The sequence below is a fragment of the Balaenoptera physalus genome (assembly GCF_965194825.1).
Source record: "Balaenoptera physalus genome assembly, chromosome: 1".
NCBI lineage: Eukaryota > Metazoa > Chordata > Mammalia > Artiodactyla > Balaenopteridae > Balaenoptera > Balaenoptera physalus.
The window spans coordinates 191,833,719-191,852,672 of record NC_138882.1 but is presented as its reverse complement, the minus strand read 5'-3'; the positions used below and the strand labels follow the sequence as shown (position 1 = coordinate 191,852,672).

Sequence of the window (18,954 nt, the reverse complement as noted above, 5' to 3'; positions counted from 1 at the left end):
GCTTAATTGCTCCATGACATGTGGGATCTTCCTGGACCAGGGATCAAACCTGTGTCTCCTGCATTGGCAGGTGGATTCTTAACCACTGTGCCCCCAGGGAAGTCCCCAGGAAGGCACTTTTTGAGGTGATGGAAAAGTTCTATGTCACAACTGCGATCATTGCACAGGTGTACACATTTGTCAAAAGTGAACTGTAGGGGCTTCCCTGGTGGCGCAGTGATTGAGAATCTGCCTGCCAATGCAGGGGACACGGGTTCGAGCCCTGGTCTGGGAGGATCCCACATGCTGTGGAGCAACTAGGCCCGTGAGCCACAACTACGGAGCCTGCGCATCTGGAGCTTGTGCTCCACAACAAGAGAGGCCGTGACAGTGAGAGGCCCGCGCACCGCGATGAAGAGTGGCCCCCGCTTGCCACAACTAGAGAAAGCCCTTGCCCAGAAACTAAGACCCAACACAGCCATAAATAAATAAATAAATAAATAAATAAATAAATAAATAAAGTGAACTGTACATTAAAAATAGGTGCAGGGTTTCCCTGGTGGCGCAGTGGTTGAGAATCTGCCTGCCAATGCAGGGGACACGGGTTCGAGCCCTGGTCTGGGAAGATCCCACATGCCGTGGAGCAACTAGGCCCGTGAGCCACAACTACGGAGCCTGCGCATCTGGAGCTTGTGCTCCGCAACAAGAGAGGCCGTGACAGTGAGAGGCCCGCGCACCGTGATGAAGAGTGGCCCCCGCTTGCCGCAACTAGAAAAAGCCCTTGCCCAGAAACTAAGACCCAACACAGCCAAAAATAAATAAATAAATAAATAAATAAATAAATAAATAAATAAAATTTTTTAAAAAAGTGAACTGTACATTAAAAATAGGTGCAGGGTTTCCCTGGTGGCGCAGTGGTTGAGAATCTGCCTGCCAATGCAGCGGACACGGGTTCGAGCCCTGGTCTGGGAAGATCCCACATGCCGCGGAGCAACTAGGCCCGTGAGCCACAACTGCTGAGCCTGCGCATCTGGAGCCTGTGCTCCGCAACAAGAGAGGCCGCGATAGTGAGAGGCCCGCGCACTGCGATGGAGAGTGGCCCCCACTTGCCGCAACTAGAGTGGCCCCCACTTGCCCTTGCACAGAAACAAAGACCCAACACAGCCATAAATAAATTAATTAATTAATTAATTAAAATTTTTTTTAAAAAAGGGGGGGTGGTAATTCCCTGGCGGTCCAGTGGTTAGGACTTCTCGTGTCCACTGCAGGGGGCCCGGGTTCGATACCTAGAACCCTGGTCAGGGAACTAGTGAGGCAGGAGACAGATGGGCTCCAGGCTAGGCATTTACAACTGGCCTCCTGTTTACTTCTCTTGGGGCAGGAAAAAGGTGGGCTTCAGGCTGGACACTTACATCTAGCCTCCCGTTTGCATTTCCTGAGACAGGAGATAGGTGGGCTCCAGGTTAGATACTTATGACCAGCCTCCTGTCTGCACTTCGAGATAGAAATAACAAGAGGAACAGGGTAAATAGCTGGACTTTGTCTCCTGTGGACACTTTAAGATAACAGTCATGGCAAGAACAGAGAGGGGCTAAACCTTGCTTGAGTAAAAGATCAAGAGGTCTTAAATTTCCCATCCTTGGGGCAAGGGAGACATTGCACCTGTGCAGAAAGGCTCCTTGGGGGTCAAAAATCACCCAGAATAGGTGATGCCAAGGCCCCCCATAGGCCTCTGGGCCGGAATCCATCTTGGAAAAAAGTTGTGCACACAGGTTGGGGAGGGTCCTAGGGCAGGTCAGGTGTGGAAAAAGAAACCAGGTAATTGGCCAAAGGTAAACAAAGACCCGGAAGAACTGCCCTATATAAATGACTTAACCGCCTCTTCACTGTTCCTCCTCATTAGGGGGGACGCCCACACCCTTTCTCTCCGGGTGTGCATCTCTGCCCTGCTTCTGTCTTAACTAAACAAACTGTTTCTCTGTGAGCTCTCCCACGTGTTGTGCTGTGTCTCTAATGATAAACTTTGTACCTGTTTTTACACTTTTTGCCTCCTTGAGAAATGCATTTTTCAGTGGGGGTAAGAACCAGGGGAACTTTGCTTCTAGACTCTAGCCCCTGGTGAACTAGCGGCTTGGATTCCTGGTTTTCATCCAGGCTGCCCAGGTTCAATTCCTGGGAGGGCACTAAGATCTCGCTTCAAGCCACCACTCACTGCTGCTGCCTCTCCGAGATCACTACCACTCACTGCTGCTGCCTCTCCGAGATCACTACCACTCACTGCTGCTGCCTCTCCGAGATCACTAGGGTCCCACAGGCCTCATGGCAGGGCCAAAAAAACCACCAGAAATTCCTTAGTATCCCTAACTGTCAAGGGACTATTCACGTTTCCCCAAGGATCTCATAAATGTTTTAAAATCTGCATTTTGGGGACTTCCCTGGTGGCTCAGTGGATGGGACTCCACGCTCCCAGAGCGGGGGACCCGGGTTCAATCCCTGGTCAGGGAACTAGATCCCACATGCATGCCGCAACTGAGAGTTCGCGTGCCACAACTGAGGAGCCAGCCTGACACAACTAAGGAGCCCGTGAGCCACAAATAAGGAGCCCGCCTTCCACAACTAAGACCCAGTGCAACCAAATAAATAAATAATTTTCTTTTTTAAAAAAATCTGCATGTTGTTGACTTTTCTACTGAAGCATAATTTGCATGCAGAAAATCAGTATTTATAATAAGCTTCCTCAGTTATTCAGATGTAGGTAGCCCGCAGGCGGGGTGACCATATAATTTACCCTCCTCCTCAGGATACCTCTGAGAGTGAAAGAAAGTGGACCGGGAGGCACAGGGCATAGTCACCCCAGGCTGGGCCCCACCCAGAGAAGCGCCACCCACAGGGGGAAGCCACTCCTGGCCTGACTGAAACCAGGGAGCTGGGAAACAGTGGTGCCAAGGCGAGGGCGATGCCAGGCTGCCTGGCCCACTGACGGGGAGGCTGGACGGTGGGTGAGCACAGCCTGGCCCACCACAGGCTCCCTGGGCTGCAAAGACTGCATCTTCACCCACAGCTCCCGCATCCCCGCAGGAAGGGAGCCAGCACTGTGCATCGCGTTATGGAATGTGCCAGAATACTAACTCCGAGTGCGGTTTCTGTAACTCAGATTCTATGTTTTCACTGACTTCCCTGTAAACCCAAAGACAAAGCCCCAAAGAAAAAAAATTCCAAACGGGCATACCTCGAAGATAAAGCAAGTCACATGACTATTCTGGCTTCCTAGTGCATGTAAAAGTTATGTTTACACTATTAAATGTGTAATAATTTTAAAAACACTTTATTTTATACCTATGACACGAGGAATATAGCCAATATTTTCTAATAACTATAAATGGAGTATAACCTTTAAAAATTGTGAATCACTATATTGTTCACCTGTAACTTATGTAATACTGTACAGCAACTATACGTCAATAAAAAAATTTTTTTAGTTAAAAAAACTTTATCGCCAAAAAATGCTAACCATCAAAAAAAAAAAAAAAATGCTAACCATCACCTGACAATGCAAAGTTGCCACAAACCTTCAATTTGTAAAAAAAAAAACAAAAAAAACACAGCAATATATTCAAAGTGCAATAAAGTGAGACACAATAAAATGAGGTGTGCTTGTACTAAAATTCAAGTCCATTCCACTAATCTTTATTGGCACATCTACCAGATGCCAGGCACTTTGCTGGGCATTCATGGTACAGCAGTGAACAAAGCAATCCCTGAGCTGAAGACACTTCCTAGTGGATTTACACCTACAAGCAGGGCAAGCAAAAGGAAACTCTGTAGACCTCACACATCTACCTACAAAGGACTCCAGGGTATCTGCCCTGGGCCATGTACCTGCCAAGGTCCCCCTCCGTTAGCTCTGTTGTTGGGAGAGCTGCCTACAGTCCCCAGAAAGCTTCCAAGCTTCCCTTAGGAAACCCTGCCCCTCAGAGGCCTACCAGGAATTCTGGTTTTTAAATTCCTCTACTTATTGCACTATCCCATAAGGTAGCCACCAGCCACAGGAGGCCAGCCCGTTTACATTTAAATAAATTTAAATGAATGCAATTAAAAATTCAGTTCCTCCATGTCTGACTGCATTTCAGGCACCCATTGGCCACCTGTGGCTAGTGCCTGGCGTACTGGACGGCGCAGACGCGGAGCATCTCCATCACTGCAGAAAGTTCTAGTGGACGTTGTACTCTCCACCAACCTGGTATGGGACATGTCCTTCAACTTCACTTCAACCAACACCCAGGGGCTCCTACTAGGGGCCCACACTGATGCCATGATCCAGCCTCACAACCGGACGTGAACGTGAGGCTGAGCAGTGGAAAACCACGACAGTGGAGCACCGGACAGGGAACAACCCACCAGCTGCCTTCCCTCCCTTGGCTGTCAGGGTCCGAGGCCACCCTAGGCCAAGTCTTTCCCCTCTGAGAGCCTCATTTTCCCCCATCGGTAAAGGAACAGAGTTGGGCTGGGGGCTCCTAGGGGTCATTCTGATTCTGACATTCTAGAACTCTGAGTCCAACAAGGAAAAAAGCAATTTGCTAACAAAATGTGAACTAACATCATTCAGAATAAACCAAAAGAAAAGTGCTCTTCTGAGACTTTAAATGCTGTCCCAGAGCCTGCATCTGTAGGGCTCGATAAAAAAGAAGGAGGGACATGGGAATTCCCGGCAGTCCAGCAGTGAGGGCTCCACGCTTCCACTGCAGGGGGTACAGGAGGGTACAGCGCACCACAGCGGTCTGGCTGTCCAAAGCTTGGGCTCTCAGGGGTAAACTCCCCCCTCTGTTTTTAACTGCCCAGCACTGTGCCAAAGGTTTTAATCCTCACAGCCACCATGAAACAGGCACTGTTATTATCTCCGATTCACAGACAAGAATACTGAGGCCTAAAGCCCACACCTGCAGGAGGCAGAGCTGGGATTCGAACCTAAGCCCTTGGCTTCCTGAGCCTGGGTCCCACTTTTCAGACAAAAAGAGTTCCTGTTTACTTACAAGGTGCCAGCCGTTCTGCCAGGCTCTAGATACACTTTCTTTAGCACTCAAAACAACCCATGATAAAACGGGTCACAGAAAGTTAGGCAGTTTCCAAGGGGCAGAGGCCACATTCACACCCAGGCCTGGGACTGGAGAGCTGGCTCTGACCACTGCCCTCCCCAGACGTTAGGGCCCCTAGCCCTTCAACACCTCCGTCTGAACCGAGAGCACGGGACCCTCTTAATCGTCTAGGATGGTGGTGGGTGTGGCATCCTCTCCCTGCTAGACTGTGAACCCGCTAAGCTGGGGACTGAATTTTCCATGTCCGTGTCCCTCCCTCAGGGCACTTCACCCCTTGGAGGCGTCCAGTGAAGCTTGTTAAATTCATGGGCTGGGTTGCCCTAGGCCAGGAGGCTCCTCTTTCAACGTGGGGTGTCAGCTCAGATGTCCTTAAAGGGCTCCCCACCCTGCTACATCCACTCCAGTGTCCTGGGGTTTCTCAGGGCCAAGCCGCTGTGACCACGGGCCTCATCACAACCCCTCCAACTCCCTTGGGCAGGTGTGTTGGCCACCTGAGGCTCACCTCAGCCAGGTATCCTGCCCACGTGTCCCCAGTCAGAGACAATATGCCATTGTGAATATACGAGCGGCAGCCCGGCAAGCAAGCGCCGTGGGTAAGAAGAAGTGTGCGCGTCCACGTGGAAGTGTCCGGGCTCTCCAAAAGCCTATTAACTATGTTAGAAGCTGGTTTTTAAAAAGGTCATATGTATGGACGGGCTATTCATCATCCTGATGAAGTAAATAAAAGCCCAGCCTTCCACGAGTAGATTGAAATCAGTATGTTCTTTTGTTGGGAACGCAGTGGAAAGAAAGTGGGTCTGGAGGCAGAAGACCCATCAGGAGCTGTGCTTCCCCACCCCGCAAGAGCCCTGGGCTCTTGTGTCCGGATGACCTTACAGAGGCAATGGGTCTCCCGGGACCTCAGTCTCCTCTTCCCTGGCAAGAGTGGTGGGCTCCCTGCCATCTTCCCTCCCAGGGGTGCTGGGCAAACCAAGCGAGATGAGAGATGTTACGAGCCCTTAGCAAATCACGAACTGCAAGGTCACCCGGCCAATATGAGGCAGAGACCGATCCAAGGACCTGATTCCAGGCCCATCTGTCTCCTGATATCAGTCACTTCTATTATTTTTGCCCTCGGAACCTGGAGTGGGTGGCGCCAAAACGGCCACACAGCCAATAACAAATCAATGGCTCAAGGCTCCCCCAAAGATTTCTTCTCCCTAGAAAAGTCAAAACTGACCTTGAGGTGAGGACAGGACTTTGACTCAGTCAGAAGTGGGGGTGGGTTCAGGGCACCCCACGACCCAGCACTGTCTGCCCAGCCTTTGCCTATTCCGAGGAGATGTCACCATCCACAGGAAACCAAACTGGCTTGGACCCAAGGTCAGTGTGACGCCCGGTCTCCAAATCTGAGGCACCGGGCCCCAAACAGGAAGGCGGGGTCACTATCAACAGTGCATCAAGCAGCACAGGCCCTGTTGCAGTCCCCAGCGCCTGTTCGGCCTTGCCAGACTCCTCGCTTTTCCTTAGCTCAGGCTCCAATGCCACCATGCCTGCTTCCGTTCTTTCCAAGGGAATGGAAAGTAACCTTGAGGCTGCCCTCCCGCATCTGTCGGAAATGAGCCGGCTCGTGATCTCCGGCGTCCTCGGGGCCCTCTATATACCGGTGCCGGTGGCGGAAGGCAGGGATGGTCCCCTGACAAGAACAACCCCTTGCCCCCTTTGTGTGAGATGCTTCCGGGCTCAATGGACCATCCTCTGTTCTTAGCCGTGAACTGTTAGAGGGGAAAGGTATTTACCCTTCTTCCTGTTTTCAGCCGCCTCCCGCCCAAAACCGTGGCAGGGCACTGAAGGGACCGCATATGTGCAGCCCCCGCCCACTCGGGCGCCCACCGATGGGCTCAACCGGCTCCGGCCACCGCCCAGCGAGCGGGTTACCTGCGCCGCACATGTCGGGGGATCCGGTTGGCTTTGCACCACCGCCCGGATAACGACCCCGAATTAGGGGGCTCACTGGGACCTGGGCTGGGGCTCCGGGGCACTCGGGCAACGGGCAGGGCGGGACGTGGTGGGGCTGCGCTCCGACCCCCGCCCGGGGAAGGGCGCCGCGCCGCTTCCTCGCGCAAACGGCCTGCGTGACCTCGGCGCCGCCCCGCAGATGCGCCGGAGGCCGGCGCGGCGGCGCGCGGGGAGGCTGCCGGATCTGCGGCAGCCGAGGCGCATCCCGGCCGCGGCGGGCGGACGGGCGGGGTCCGGAGGCGACCGGCCCGGCGTGGGCGGCGACTGGGGAGGGGAGGGCGCGGGGCCGGTGGGGGTCGGCCAGGCCCGGGCGGCGACTCGGAGTCCTGGCCGCCCGCCCTCCGCGCGCCCCTCTTACCGGCAGATCTGGATGGCGGACGGGGTCTCGGCGGCGGGGCCCGACATGGTGGCGGCGGCGGGAGCCTGACGGAGCGCGCAGGTGTCTGGCAGGCCCGGCGCTGAATGAATTAGCCCGGGCGGTGCCGTGGAGGGGGAGGGGAGAGGCGGAGCCATTGCGCCGGAGAGGCGGGGCCTGTGCGCCGGCGGCGAATCGAACGCAGCTTCCTTCGAAGCCCCGCCCCGCGCACCCGCCCTCGTCCCGCCCCCGGGCCGGCGCCGGCTCCCCAGGCGTCCGGTTCTGGCGGCGGCGGGGCAGCGGTGGGGCGCCGCTTCCAGAAGGTTCGGCGGCGGTTGGGCGGAGCCGGCGCGGGGCTGGGCGACCTCGAGGGTCAGCCTCGCCCCGCGTGGCGCGTGTTTGTATGCGGCCTTCCCCCTGCCCGCGCCCGGCAGTTCGGGAGGCCGCGACCGGTACTCGCCTTCTCAGATCAGCCCTGAGAGGAAATTGGGGGCGGTTTCCCGTAAAGGAGCATTCATGGCCGAGCTGGGAGGCACGTGGGTGCACAAAACGGGGAGCCAGGAACCATCAGGCCTCAGCGAGTGTCTCTGCTGCAGGAACACGCAGCTGCTGGAGAGAAGCCAGGAATTGGGGTCCGTCTACACCGCCCGATGTACACCACCTCTGAGTTGTTCCAGGAAGACTTCCTGAGAGTGCTGAGCGTTTGCTTGGGGGTGCGTGTCCTGCAGTGAGGAGCTCTAAAGATGCTGATCTGTTCTGTTGCACACCCTGTGCCCAGCAGTGGAGTCCAGGCCAAGTCGGTGTCTCAAAATCCACCCAGAAAAGAGGGGAAAGGGGATCACATCTATGTGCTGTAATTTTTTAAAATTATTTATTTATTTATTTTGGGGCTGAGTTGGGTTTTCCTTGCTGCGCGCGGGCTTTCTCCAGTTGCGGCGAGCGGGAACTACTCTTCGTTGCGGTGCACGGGCTTCTCATTGCGGTGGCTTCTCTTTGTTGTGGAGTACGGGCTCTAGGCATGCGGGCTTCAGTAGTTGTGGCGCGTGGGCTCAGTAGTTGTGGCTCATGGGCTCTAGATCGCAGGCTCAGTAGTTGCGGCGCATGGGCTTAGTTGCTCTGTGGCATGTGGGATCTTCCTGGAGCAGGGCTGGAACCAGTGTCCCCTACGTTGGCAGGGGGATTCTTAACCACTGCGCCACCAGGGAAGTCCCAATGTGCTGTAATTTCGGAGAGCCATTACCCTGTATGAGACTTGACTTTCTCCCAATTTTTTACAATATACGTAAATTGCTTCTGTAGTCAGATTTTTAAAAATCAAAACCCATGGAACTCAAGCTCGCCCATTTATACTGAACTAAATAGCTCATCCTGGTTACTCCTGCATTACCAGACCAGCGAGGTGGCCCACCACACGTCTCTAAGTCCCAGGAACAGAGGGAGCTGACCAGATCATGCCTATCATTTCAAGATTGTTACACTGAAAGTTTCATTTTCTAGTGTGCAAGCATCTAGGGTCACCAAGCCTATTTAACCACCACCTCTTCGCAATATGGGTCCTGAAATGGATGGATTTCTTATGATGGGACCCAGGAGCAACAGCCAGCTTTGGAGCCTTAGGCAAGGCGGATTCCTTATCTGTTAAATGGGTGTAATAATACTCACCTTCCAGACCTTTAGGAAGATTAAATGAGATAATGAAAGTAAGGGGCCCAGCACACGAATAAGTTAGGGCCTCTCTTCCTCTCTGTGCTCACCTTCCCTGCTCATTCTTTCTCTCTAAACAACCCTTCCCAGACAGTGCAATGGAACGAGCATTTACTGAGGCCCTGCCCTACTTGTATAGGTGGGCATGTCACCGGGAGAGTTGGAGACATTCTGTTCTTTTCTTTTTCTAATATTTATTTATTTACTTATTTGGCTGCACCGGGTCTTAATTGTGGCACTCAGAATCTTCGTTGCAGCGTGTGGGAACTTTAGTTGCAGCATGTGGGATCTTTTAGTTGCGGCATGTGGGATCTTTTATTTGCAGCATGCGGGATCTAGTTCCCTGCATTAGGAGCGTGGAGTCTTAACCACTGGACCACCAGGGAAGTCCCCATTCTGTTTTTCAGAAAGCTCAAAATCTGATTGGGGGACAAATCCCGGACACAAAAAGCCTGGCTCTGACCACCTGCTGGACTAAATTCCTAGACTGAGTGGTTCCGGATTAAATAGCCAGGTCCCGGGACTTCCCTGGTGGCACAGAGGTTGAGAATCCGCCTGCCAATGCAGGGGACACGGGTTTGATCCCTGGTCTGGGAAGATCCCACATGCCGCGGAGCAACTAAGCCCATGCGCCACAACTACTGAGCCTGCACTCTGGAGCCCGCGAGCCACAACTACTGAGCCTGCGTGCCACAACTACTGAAGCCCGCGCGCCTAGAGCCCATGCTCCACAACAAGAGAAGCCACCGCAATGAGAAGCCCGCGCACCGCAACGAAGAGTAGCCTCTGCTCGCCGCAACTAGAGAAAACCCGCGCGCAGCAACAAAGACCAAACGCAGCCAAAAATAAATAAATAAATTAATTAATTAAAAAAAATAAATTACTAACACATTGTTTTAAAAAAAGTGCAAACTTCCAAACTGCCCCCAACCAAGATAGTAAATCAAAACAATGTAGATTCTTAGAGTAGCAAGAATTAATGCCACACTTAAAAGACCTAAAGGATGCATCGCAGCTTCATTTACTTGACCAGTCTGGTTCCTGGGAAACCAGATGGATCCCAGAGGACCCAGTTGAGTAGCTGCCCCAATTCCAGATAAGGTATCTTTTAGTTTACTGTTTGGTGGTAAAATACACATAAAATTTAGCATCTCAACAATTTTTACGCGTGCACTTCAGTGGTATTAAGTACATTCATAGTGCTGTGCAACCATGACCACCATTCCATCTCCAGAACTCTTCTTATCCTGCAAAACGGACACTCTGTACCCAGCTGAATGCTAACTTCCCTTTCCCACCCCCACCTCCCACCCCCGCCCAGCCCAGCCCCCAGCTGCCCCCATACTCAGGAGTGGCCTCTGCTTAAGCATATATATATATATATTTTGGCCTCACCATGGGATCGTAGTTCCCCGACCAGAGATTGAACCCCATGCGCCTTGCAGTGAAAGCGGCGAGTCCTAACCACTGGACCACCAGGGAGTTTCCGCTCAAGCAGATTAACCCCCCATCAGGTGAAAGGTATGAGGCTGTTGACTCAGACACAGGGAATCAGAACCCCGGGAGGTGGGACCCAGAAATCTGCATTTAACGAGCTTTCCAGGTGGTGCAAAGGGGGAAAAATGCCGTGAATGATGTCAATGTTTGTGTGAGTCTATACCTTGTAATATTTAGCCTGAAATGGGTGGAGGAAGCAAATGGAAGGCATTTGTCTCGTTATTGTCATTGCAGGAGACCCAGAGCCCATTCTGGGTAGGGGTGGATTTACCATGAGGCTGATGAGGCTTAAGCTTGGATCGCCCACAAGCAAGGACAGGTAGTAGAATGTTCTAGGAGGGAGTTCCCTCGCAGTCCAGTGGTTAGGACTCTGTGCTTTCACTGCCGAGGGTCCAGGATTAAAAAAAAATAATTCTAGGAGCAGGGGGAGGCCAGGATTGTCACCAGGAAGCATATTTATGGAAGTATGTTGGTAAATTGCTTAAGGAGAAACCAAAAGGGATGGGACGTCAACCTGCAGGCACCACTAGTTTGAAGTGACTTATTTTTTCCTTCTGAATAAATATTCACTTCCATCCTAAATCTATACTCATAATTTTACATGTTTTCTTACAGAGGGCCTCAAAATGTAGTCCACATAAAACCTGAATCTGTCTCTGATTTCTGAGGTCCAGAATGGTTCTTTGCTCTTTAAGAACTTTGTCCTGTGTTCCCTGAGGTTTTTTTTTGTTTTGTTTTGTTTTGTTTTGTTTTTTTTTTTTTTTTTAACATCTTTATTGAAGTATAATTGCCTTACAATGGTGTGTTAGCTTCTGCTTTATAACAAAGTGAATCAGTTATACATATACAATATGTTCCCATTTCTCTTCCCTCTTGCATCTCCCTCCCTCCCACCCTCCCCATCCCATCCCTCTAGATGGTCACAAAGCACCGAGCTGATCTCCCTGTGCTATGCGGCTGCTTCCCACTAGTTATCTATTTTACATTTGGTAGTGTATATATGTCCATGACACTCTCTTACCCTGTCACATCTCACCCCACCCCCTCCCCATATCCTCAAGTCCATTCTCTAGTAGGTCTGTGTCTTTATTCCCGTCTTGCCACTAGGTTCTTCATGGCCTTTTTTTTTTTTTTTTTTTCCCCTTAGATTCCGTATATATGTGTTAGCATACTGTATTTGTTTTTCTCTTTCTGACTTACTTCACTCTGTATGACAGTATGGAGGTTCCTTAAAAAACTACAAATAGAACTACCATACGACCCAGCAATCCCACTACTGGGCATATACCCTGAGAAAACCATAGGTCAAAAAGAGTCATGTACCAAAATGTTCATTGCAGCTCTATTTACAATAGCCAGGACATGGAAGCAATCTAAATGTCCATCGACAGATGAATGGATAAAGAAGATGTGGCACATATATACAATGGAATATTACTCAGCCATAAAAAGAAATGAAATGGAGGTATTTGTAATGAGGTGGATGGAGTTAGAGTCTGTCATACAGAGTGAAGTAACCCTGAGGTTTTTAATTCACCGAGCACCAAGACAGGTGGCTCTCAGGCCCTCCCTCCAAACAGAACCAGCGGCAGGCACTTGTTCAGCTGGAAATCTCCTTCCTTAGCCCCCAGGCCAGGGAACCCCTCGCTCACAAAGCGCAGTCCTGTGACCAGCCACCAGCCCTTGCTCCCTACTGCCCCCCAATGGCCCTTTGGTGACAAGACACCATGAGTGCACCTAGGGTGTGCCCTCTAGCGCCTTTCTCAACGCTCCTGAAACCATTCAGAGTTTTATTATAGCTGCTTTAAGTGGCTGGGGCTTTGCCAGGGCCTCTCAAAACCCAGAGTGAAACCAGTTCCTCACTGGGAACCCTCAGTGGGTGGCTGCGTTCTCCCCAACATCGAGTGCCCGGGCAGCTCTCTGCAGCGTGGCCACCTGGCTGCACAGGGACGCACATGCACACACAGGCACCCAGCACCCCAGAGATGCACCCACACGGGGAAGGGGCCAGGCAAAAAGGGAAATAACATCATTGGGTGGGTTAGTTCTCTGGACCGGCTATAGCAAGCTGGTGTGTGTGTGTGTGTGTGTGTGTGTGTGTGTGTGTGTGTGTGTTAAATAACCAATTATTGCTTTAACAATCTCTTGTCACTTTATTTTTAATTTCTTGGCTGTGCCACGGCATGTGGGATCTTCATTCCCCAACCAGGGATCAAACCGGCGCCCCCTGAATTGGAACCGCAGAGTCTTAACCACTGGACCACCAGGGAAGTCCCACCCTGGTGTGTTTTTAAAAAGTAAATATGGGGGACTTCCCTGGTGGCTCAGTGGTTAAGAATCCGCCTGCCAATGCAGGGGACACGGGCTCGAGCCCTGGTCCGGGAAGATCCCACGTGCCACGGAGCAGCTAAGCCCGTGTGCCACAACTACTGAGCCTGCGCTCTGGAGCCCACGAGCCACAGCTGCTGAGCCCGTGTGCAACAACTACTGAAGCCTGCGCACCTAGAGCCCGTGCTCCGCAACAAGAGAAGCCACCGCAGTGAGAAGCCCTCACTGCAACGAAGAGTAGCCCCCGCTCGCCGCAACTAGAGGAAGCCCACACGCAGCAACGAAGAGCCAATACAGCCAAAAATTAATTAATTTAAAAAAATTTTTTTAATTAAAAAAAAAAAGTAAATATGGAGTCTTCCCTGGCGGTCCAGTGGTTAAGACTATGCACTGCCGATGCAAGGGGCACGGATTCGATCCCTGGTCGGGGAACTAAGATCCCACATGCCTCGCGGCAAGGCCAAAAAAAAAATTTTTTTTTAATAAATAAAAAGTAAATACGGCTGCTTATTGACGTTTCGAGTAGGAGGTGGCTGCCTGCGCACGATGGGGACGTGCCGCCGCTGTCTCCAGGTGCCGTGGTCACCCCAAAGCACGGTGGCGCGGATTCTTCAAAGCCACAGATCCTTCCAGGCGTTCCCCGCAGGCTCTGTTCACTCTGATCCTATTCCAGATAAACCAGTGGAAGACTCCTCCTCAGAGTCCGGGCTTCACAGGCGGAGCAGAGTAACTTGTAAATGTTTATTAGGGGAGTCCTTCCTGGCAACCCTCATGGAAACGAGATCTGCCCTCTCCAAGTTAACTGGTGCGGGGGACAGGTGGGGCCCGGCCCCAGCCTGGGTCTCCCCGACAGCTCAGTGCCCTGACTGTGCTTCGGTCACTGGACCATTTCACCCACTGGTTTATGAGACATGGGAGCCTTGCCTCTAACCAAGCGTGATAGCCAGACAGAGTTAGACTGAGTCATGGGACCAGAACACAGAGGACATTACAAGAGCTGTTCACTGGGCACTCTGTGAGCCTTATAAGGATCATTAAATGCCCCTGAGTGAGGCGGCTTCCCTCCCACGCAGAAGAAGCCCGCTCTGCCCTGGGCTCACCTTTGGCCATGAGACTGGGGCTCTGGGAATACCTGGGGAGCTGCCAGGGGGAGGCACCTGCAGGTGCCCTGTAGGGGAGGGATGTGGGCGTCCCTATTTCACAAGCCCAACTCAGAGGACCAGCTGAGACCTTCTAGGCAGCTCTTGCACGTCCCTGCTGGGAAACTGGCTTCTCGCCTCAGGCCCAGAGCCTCACCCACCCAGGCATGTCTCAGCTCCTTGCCAAGGCCTGGCTGGCCGCCAGCTCAGCTCCCCGGAATGCCTGACCCTGTGTGTCACTGGCCTACCTACACGCCCCGTCCCTGACTGCTTGTATTGTGGCTTGATTGGGGTCAGATCAACGAGAGTCACAGAGTTGGGGACCCAGATGGGGCTCAGAAGCAAGCAGTGGTCGAAAGGAGGAGAGGGGCCTCTGGTTGGTCAGTTTTTACCGAATCTCAACCCATACTGAAAGCTCTTATTTAAAGGGACAGGGAGTCGGCCCAGTTTGTGCCGATGGATGGGCGTCCTTGACCCAAGGGAGAAACTTGAACTCTCGTGGCAAGCATGGGCTTGTGGGTTACGTGCCCCCTCCACTCGCTCCTGGCAGCTCAGGAAAGCAGGCTTGCGTTCCAAGGAACTGCCCTCCCTACTCTCCACACCCTTCCCCACATTTGTCCCGGGGAGCTCATGCTCTGGGGCAGCAGCTTTTCAAAGTGATATTAGGGCTCTGGGGATAGGCGTTGAGGCAACAACCAGTCTGTCGGGGTTCAGTGGAGCGGGCCCGTCACATCACCCATTCGTTGGCTCACGATGTTTATTGAGGACCCACCACGTGCCGAGTTCCTTGGGGACAAGGCGGTACACTCAGCCCCGGCCCTGCCCCGCAGGAGCTTGCAGTCCAGCCAGCTGGGCCCAGACAGGCGGTAGGACAGCCCCCCTTGCTGTGGGCTCACCCTGCTGTCTTCACATTGACTTCCTCAGTAATGCCCACCGCTTCCCCATATCCTGCCACCAGAATCAGTGCCATGGTCATCATGGGTTTATGTGGCATAGCTCAATTTAGTGACCCCCCCCCCAACAGCTCTATCTTCTTGCCCCTAGTGCCCTGGTCCCTCGCACAGGCTGTTGGACCGGGGACTGGGGGGAGGACTCGCAACCTCCCACAAACGCTCAGCGAATCCCCACGAGATGCTGGGAACACGACTGAGGGTGGGCCACAGCTGCTCCGGCCTTCTCCTGGGCACCCACTGCTGGGATCCACAGCACCCCACCACCACCACTGGACCTTTGAAGGCTCTCTGGCTTCCATGGGAAAGAAAGAAAAGTCTTAAGAACAAGTTGCTCCCAGCTATCTGTCCTGACAGTAGCAGAGAGCAGTTCAGAAGAGAAAATGAGAAAGGGGGATTCCTGTTCCTTAGCCTGCTGTGTCATCCCTTGAATTTCTGCTGCTCCAGGACATGGGACCTGCTCACCTCACACTGGCACCAGCTCTGTGCTGGACCTGGGCCCTTCAAGGTGGCAAGCTTCCTTGAGGCCACAGGGCACCCTCATTCTTGTCCCACCCCTTTTTCACACCCCAAGACCACCTGGCCTGGTGTGTGGTACACAGGTGTTAACTTAATGCTTGGGGAAATAAATCCTTCCCAAGACTACCTAAGGAAGCCCCCACCCCCCGGGAAACAGAGCCCTGGCTGCATCCTGTCCCTATAATTGGAAGCTTTAGGCAGGGAGCCCAGGAGGGGAGGTCATGACTCCCCAGCCTTCAGAGCCCCTCAGGCCATTGCTGCTGTGTGCCCAGAGGTTACCAAGCTGAGCTGGCGAGAAGGCAGGTTCAAGCAGGATTGGGAGTGTGGTGACCAGTCAGAGCAGATTGCTGCACCTGGCTCAGGTGAGCTCCTGGCCCAGCCCTTGGGCTGGTGCCAGCGCTGGGGCAGGTGTGTGGGCTGCTCAGGCAGCAGTGGCTGGCCCAGACCTAGAACCCTTCCACCAACTGGGGTGGGAGGCTTTTTCTTCTCCCTGCAGCCACCTGCCCCTCTACCTCTAGCCCAGACACCCCAATTTGGGGCTGAGAGTGGGCCTCTCCTCTTATTTCCTGAGCCCGCATGGAGGTCAGTCTGCCACACAGCTCACAAACATCCGGGTCTGGCCAGGTTGTAGGTACCAGGCTGGTCCCTCGTGGTGTGAAGGAGAGCCACCACCAAGAGCTTCCTCAGTCTGTCCAGCATTCCTGGTCCCACGCTGTCAGCAGGGTCCCGTGGACCGGCCAGGGGACTACCAGGGCCGCCAGAGGCCTGGGTCCCGAGGAGGCGCAGGTGGTGAGGGCGCGGGCGGCGGGGAGGGCCCGGGCGGGCCGCAGGAGTCCCCCGCGCGCCCGCCGTCGGGGGTGGCGCTGGCCGCCCTCCGGCGCAAGTGCTCCAGCAGGCGAGAGCTCACGGCGGGCTCCAGGACGCGGCAAGCGGGTAGCACGCGGGCCAGGCGCGCCAGGCAGGCTCGGTAGCCCTCGCGGTAGCTGTCGGAGGGCGCTGCGGAGGGAGAGCGGCGTGAGGCGCGGGGTGGAGAGAGGGGCGCGGGGCGCGGAGCCGGGCCGGGGCGGGGCAGGGTCACTCACTGGGCGCTGCCGTCGGGCAGGAGGACGCAGGCAGCTCCTGCAGGAAGCGCACGGTCATTTCCAGGATGTCCGCTTTCTCCAGCTTCGAGAAGCGGGAGCTCTGCGCCCGGCCACGAAGGAGAGGGACAGAGAAAGGGACAAACAAGACAGACCTCCGGCAGGCTGCCGTGAGTACCGCGCTCCCAGGAGCTGGTGCCGGGCCCGCCGTAGCCCGCGGTGGGTCGGCTCCGCCGAGCCTGTCAGACCCGGGCTCAGCCTTGGGCGCCGCGCGTTGTCCCCTCGTCGGCTTCTCCGGCAAGGGCATCTCGGCCCGCCCGGCCTCCTCGCCCCGCGCCCCGGGACCCCCTACCCCCAGCCCCAGTGCGCCCGGCCTGTACCCTAGCGCCCGGGCACTCACCTCCCTGCCCAGCAGCGACAGGATGAGGCCCTTGAGCTGGCTCAGGCTCTCGTTGATGCGCGCGCGGCGGCGCTTCTCCAGCAGTGGCTTCAGGCTCTGCAGGCGGGTGCGAAGGCCGCGGTTACGCGGGTCGCCGTCCAGGCCCCCGCCCCCGCCGCTCTGCCCCCAGACGCCAGGCCCCGGCTCCTACCTTGCGCAGCTCCGCCGGGTCCCCTGCCCTCCGAGGCAGCCCCATGCTCGGCGGGAAAGCGGCGCCGCTGCGGGGCCCGCGCGTGGGAGACTTGTGCCCGCCCAGACACCGAGCGCAGACCGAGGCCCGCAGTGAGGTCTGCTGCGCGGCCGGAGCGGGCGCCAGTGGAGCGCGCGCCACGCCCGCAGCCCGGCTTTAAGGAGGCAGCGCGCCCGCTCCGCCCCGTCCCGCCCCGCAGAGTCAGGCCGCCTGTGGGTCCCACCTCCGCCTTTGTTCCTGCGCGGGGTTGGGGCGGAAGGGGAGACAGCGGAGGCCCCGGGTTCCTGCTCCAGGCCTTCGAGTCCCATCTGCTGCGAGCCCGGGGCGCCCTCCTCCCAGAGCACCTGCAGGGGTGTGTGTGGGCGCCATCGAAGCCCTCGCTACCCTGACCCTCGGGCAGGAGGCGAGCGGGTGGCGCCAGGCCCTTGTCCCTTCTTGTCCAACGCCGCCCTTCTTCCCTCATTCGGGATCAGCGCCTCCTCTGAGCCCGGCCCTGGGCTTGGGCAGGTTAGCCAGCGGCGGCAGGACCCCCAAGTCCCGGGCCTCAGGGAGCTACCACTCGGGTTTCTACTATGGGGAGGGACTCGCCCCACCAGTTGTTCTGCGGGGCTGGAAGGGAAGACTGAGGCCCGGAAAGAGACCTCAACTTGCTCCGGCTCTAACGGCTGGAAACTGGCCAGGCAGAACTAGGGCCCCGGTGGCTCCAGAGAATCCTCCGGCCCTCAGCGAGTTAGGGACCACCTGATTCCCCTGTCCTCGGTTTTGAACGGGGAAACTGAGGCCCAGAGAAAACGAGGCAACCCAGGGGCGCCCGGAGCTCATTTTCATTTCACTGGCTCCAGCTCCGGGCTCCTACCTACAGCACAGGCGGAGCTCACGTGACGGGCGGGGCGGGGCAGTCCTGGGTGCCAGCTCTTTGCTGCCCATCTCCTCCCTCCGGGCCCGCCTCCTCGCCGCGTGGCCGGTGCTGCCGCAAACTGGCTGGGCGTCCCCCGCCCATCTGCTCGGGGCTGCCCTCCATCAACCGGCTGGCCGGGCAACGGCCAGCACGGCGGACTGCCGGGCCGACTCGCGGGCGGATGGCGGGCTGGACCCACCTAGCCGGGCCGGGAGGAGGAACCACAGGGCGGAGCCGACCGGCGCTGTCCTGGGTGCTGGACGGGGGCCCTCCCCTCCGCCGCGCAAACCCCATCTCCGCGCCCCACCTTCAACGCTCCGCCTAAGTCCCCCCCGGCCGCGTGCTCCCCAAGCAGGGCTTGAGAAGACCAGCGCACCCATCAGGAAGGGGCCCGGAGCATCCGGTCGAGTGGGAGCTCGCGCCACCCGTACCTGACTGGCCACCACTTATGGAGCACATGCTGTATGTCAAGTGCCTTTTGGCCCTCCTTTCCATTAACCCCCGTAACAGTCCTAACTATGAGAATAAGTCAACACATCTAGCGGAGCAGGGCCTGGGCACGCCTGAGCCACTGTCTCCTCAAATTGAATCGTTGAGCTCAGGGTACCTATGGCCCGGCCTCCTCCAAGGTTATTAATTGTTCTCTCTCTCTCTTTTTTGGCCACACCGCCTGGCTTGCGATCTTAGTTCCCCGACTAGGGACTGAGCCCTTGCCCTTGGCAGTGAAAGCGCGGAGTCCTAACCACTGGACCACCATAGAATTCCCTCATTAATTATTCTTTAGGG

At 55.4% G+C, this 18,954-nt stretch overlaps 2 protein-coding genes across 2 annotated transcripts in view; both read right to left on the bottom strand.

Annotated features, from left to right (window-relative positions):
• The window catches only part of ACOT7 (acyl-CoA thioesterase 7), a 92,515-nt gene extending 84,917 nt beyond the window's left edge, over positions 1-7,598 (bottom strand). The window contains exon 1 of the mRNA XM_082469332.1: positions 7,429-7,598. Within this exon, the coding sequence (XP_082325458.1) occupies positions 7,429-7,583 (155 nt within the window). The 5' untranslated portion in view covers positions 7,584-7,598. The remainder of the gene's footprint in view (positions 1-7,428) is intronic.
• A 7,238-nt stretch (positions 7,599-14,836) lies between these two features.
• HES2 (hes family bHLH transcription factor 2) lies at positions 14,837-17,668 on the bottom strand. Its single transcript, XM_082469314.1, has 4 exons — positions 17,232-17,668; positions 17,042-17,137; positions 16,645-16,744; positions 14,837-16,558 (listed from the first exon to the last, which is right to left on the bottom strand). Exons 1-4 carry the CDS (start codon positions 17,274-17,276, stop codon positions 16,308-16,310), a joined length of 492 nt encoding a protein of 163 aa, XP_082325440.1. The 5' UTR covers positions 17,277-17,668; the 3' UTR covers positions 14,837-16,307.
• Between the last annotated feature and the right edge of the window lie 1,286 nt (positions 17,669-18,954).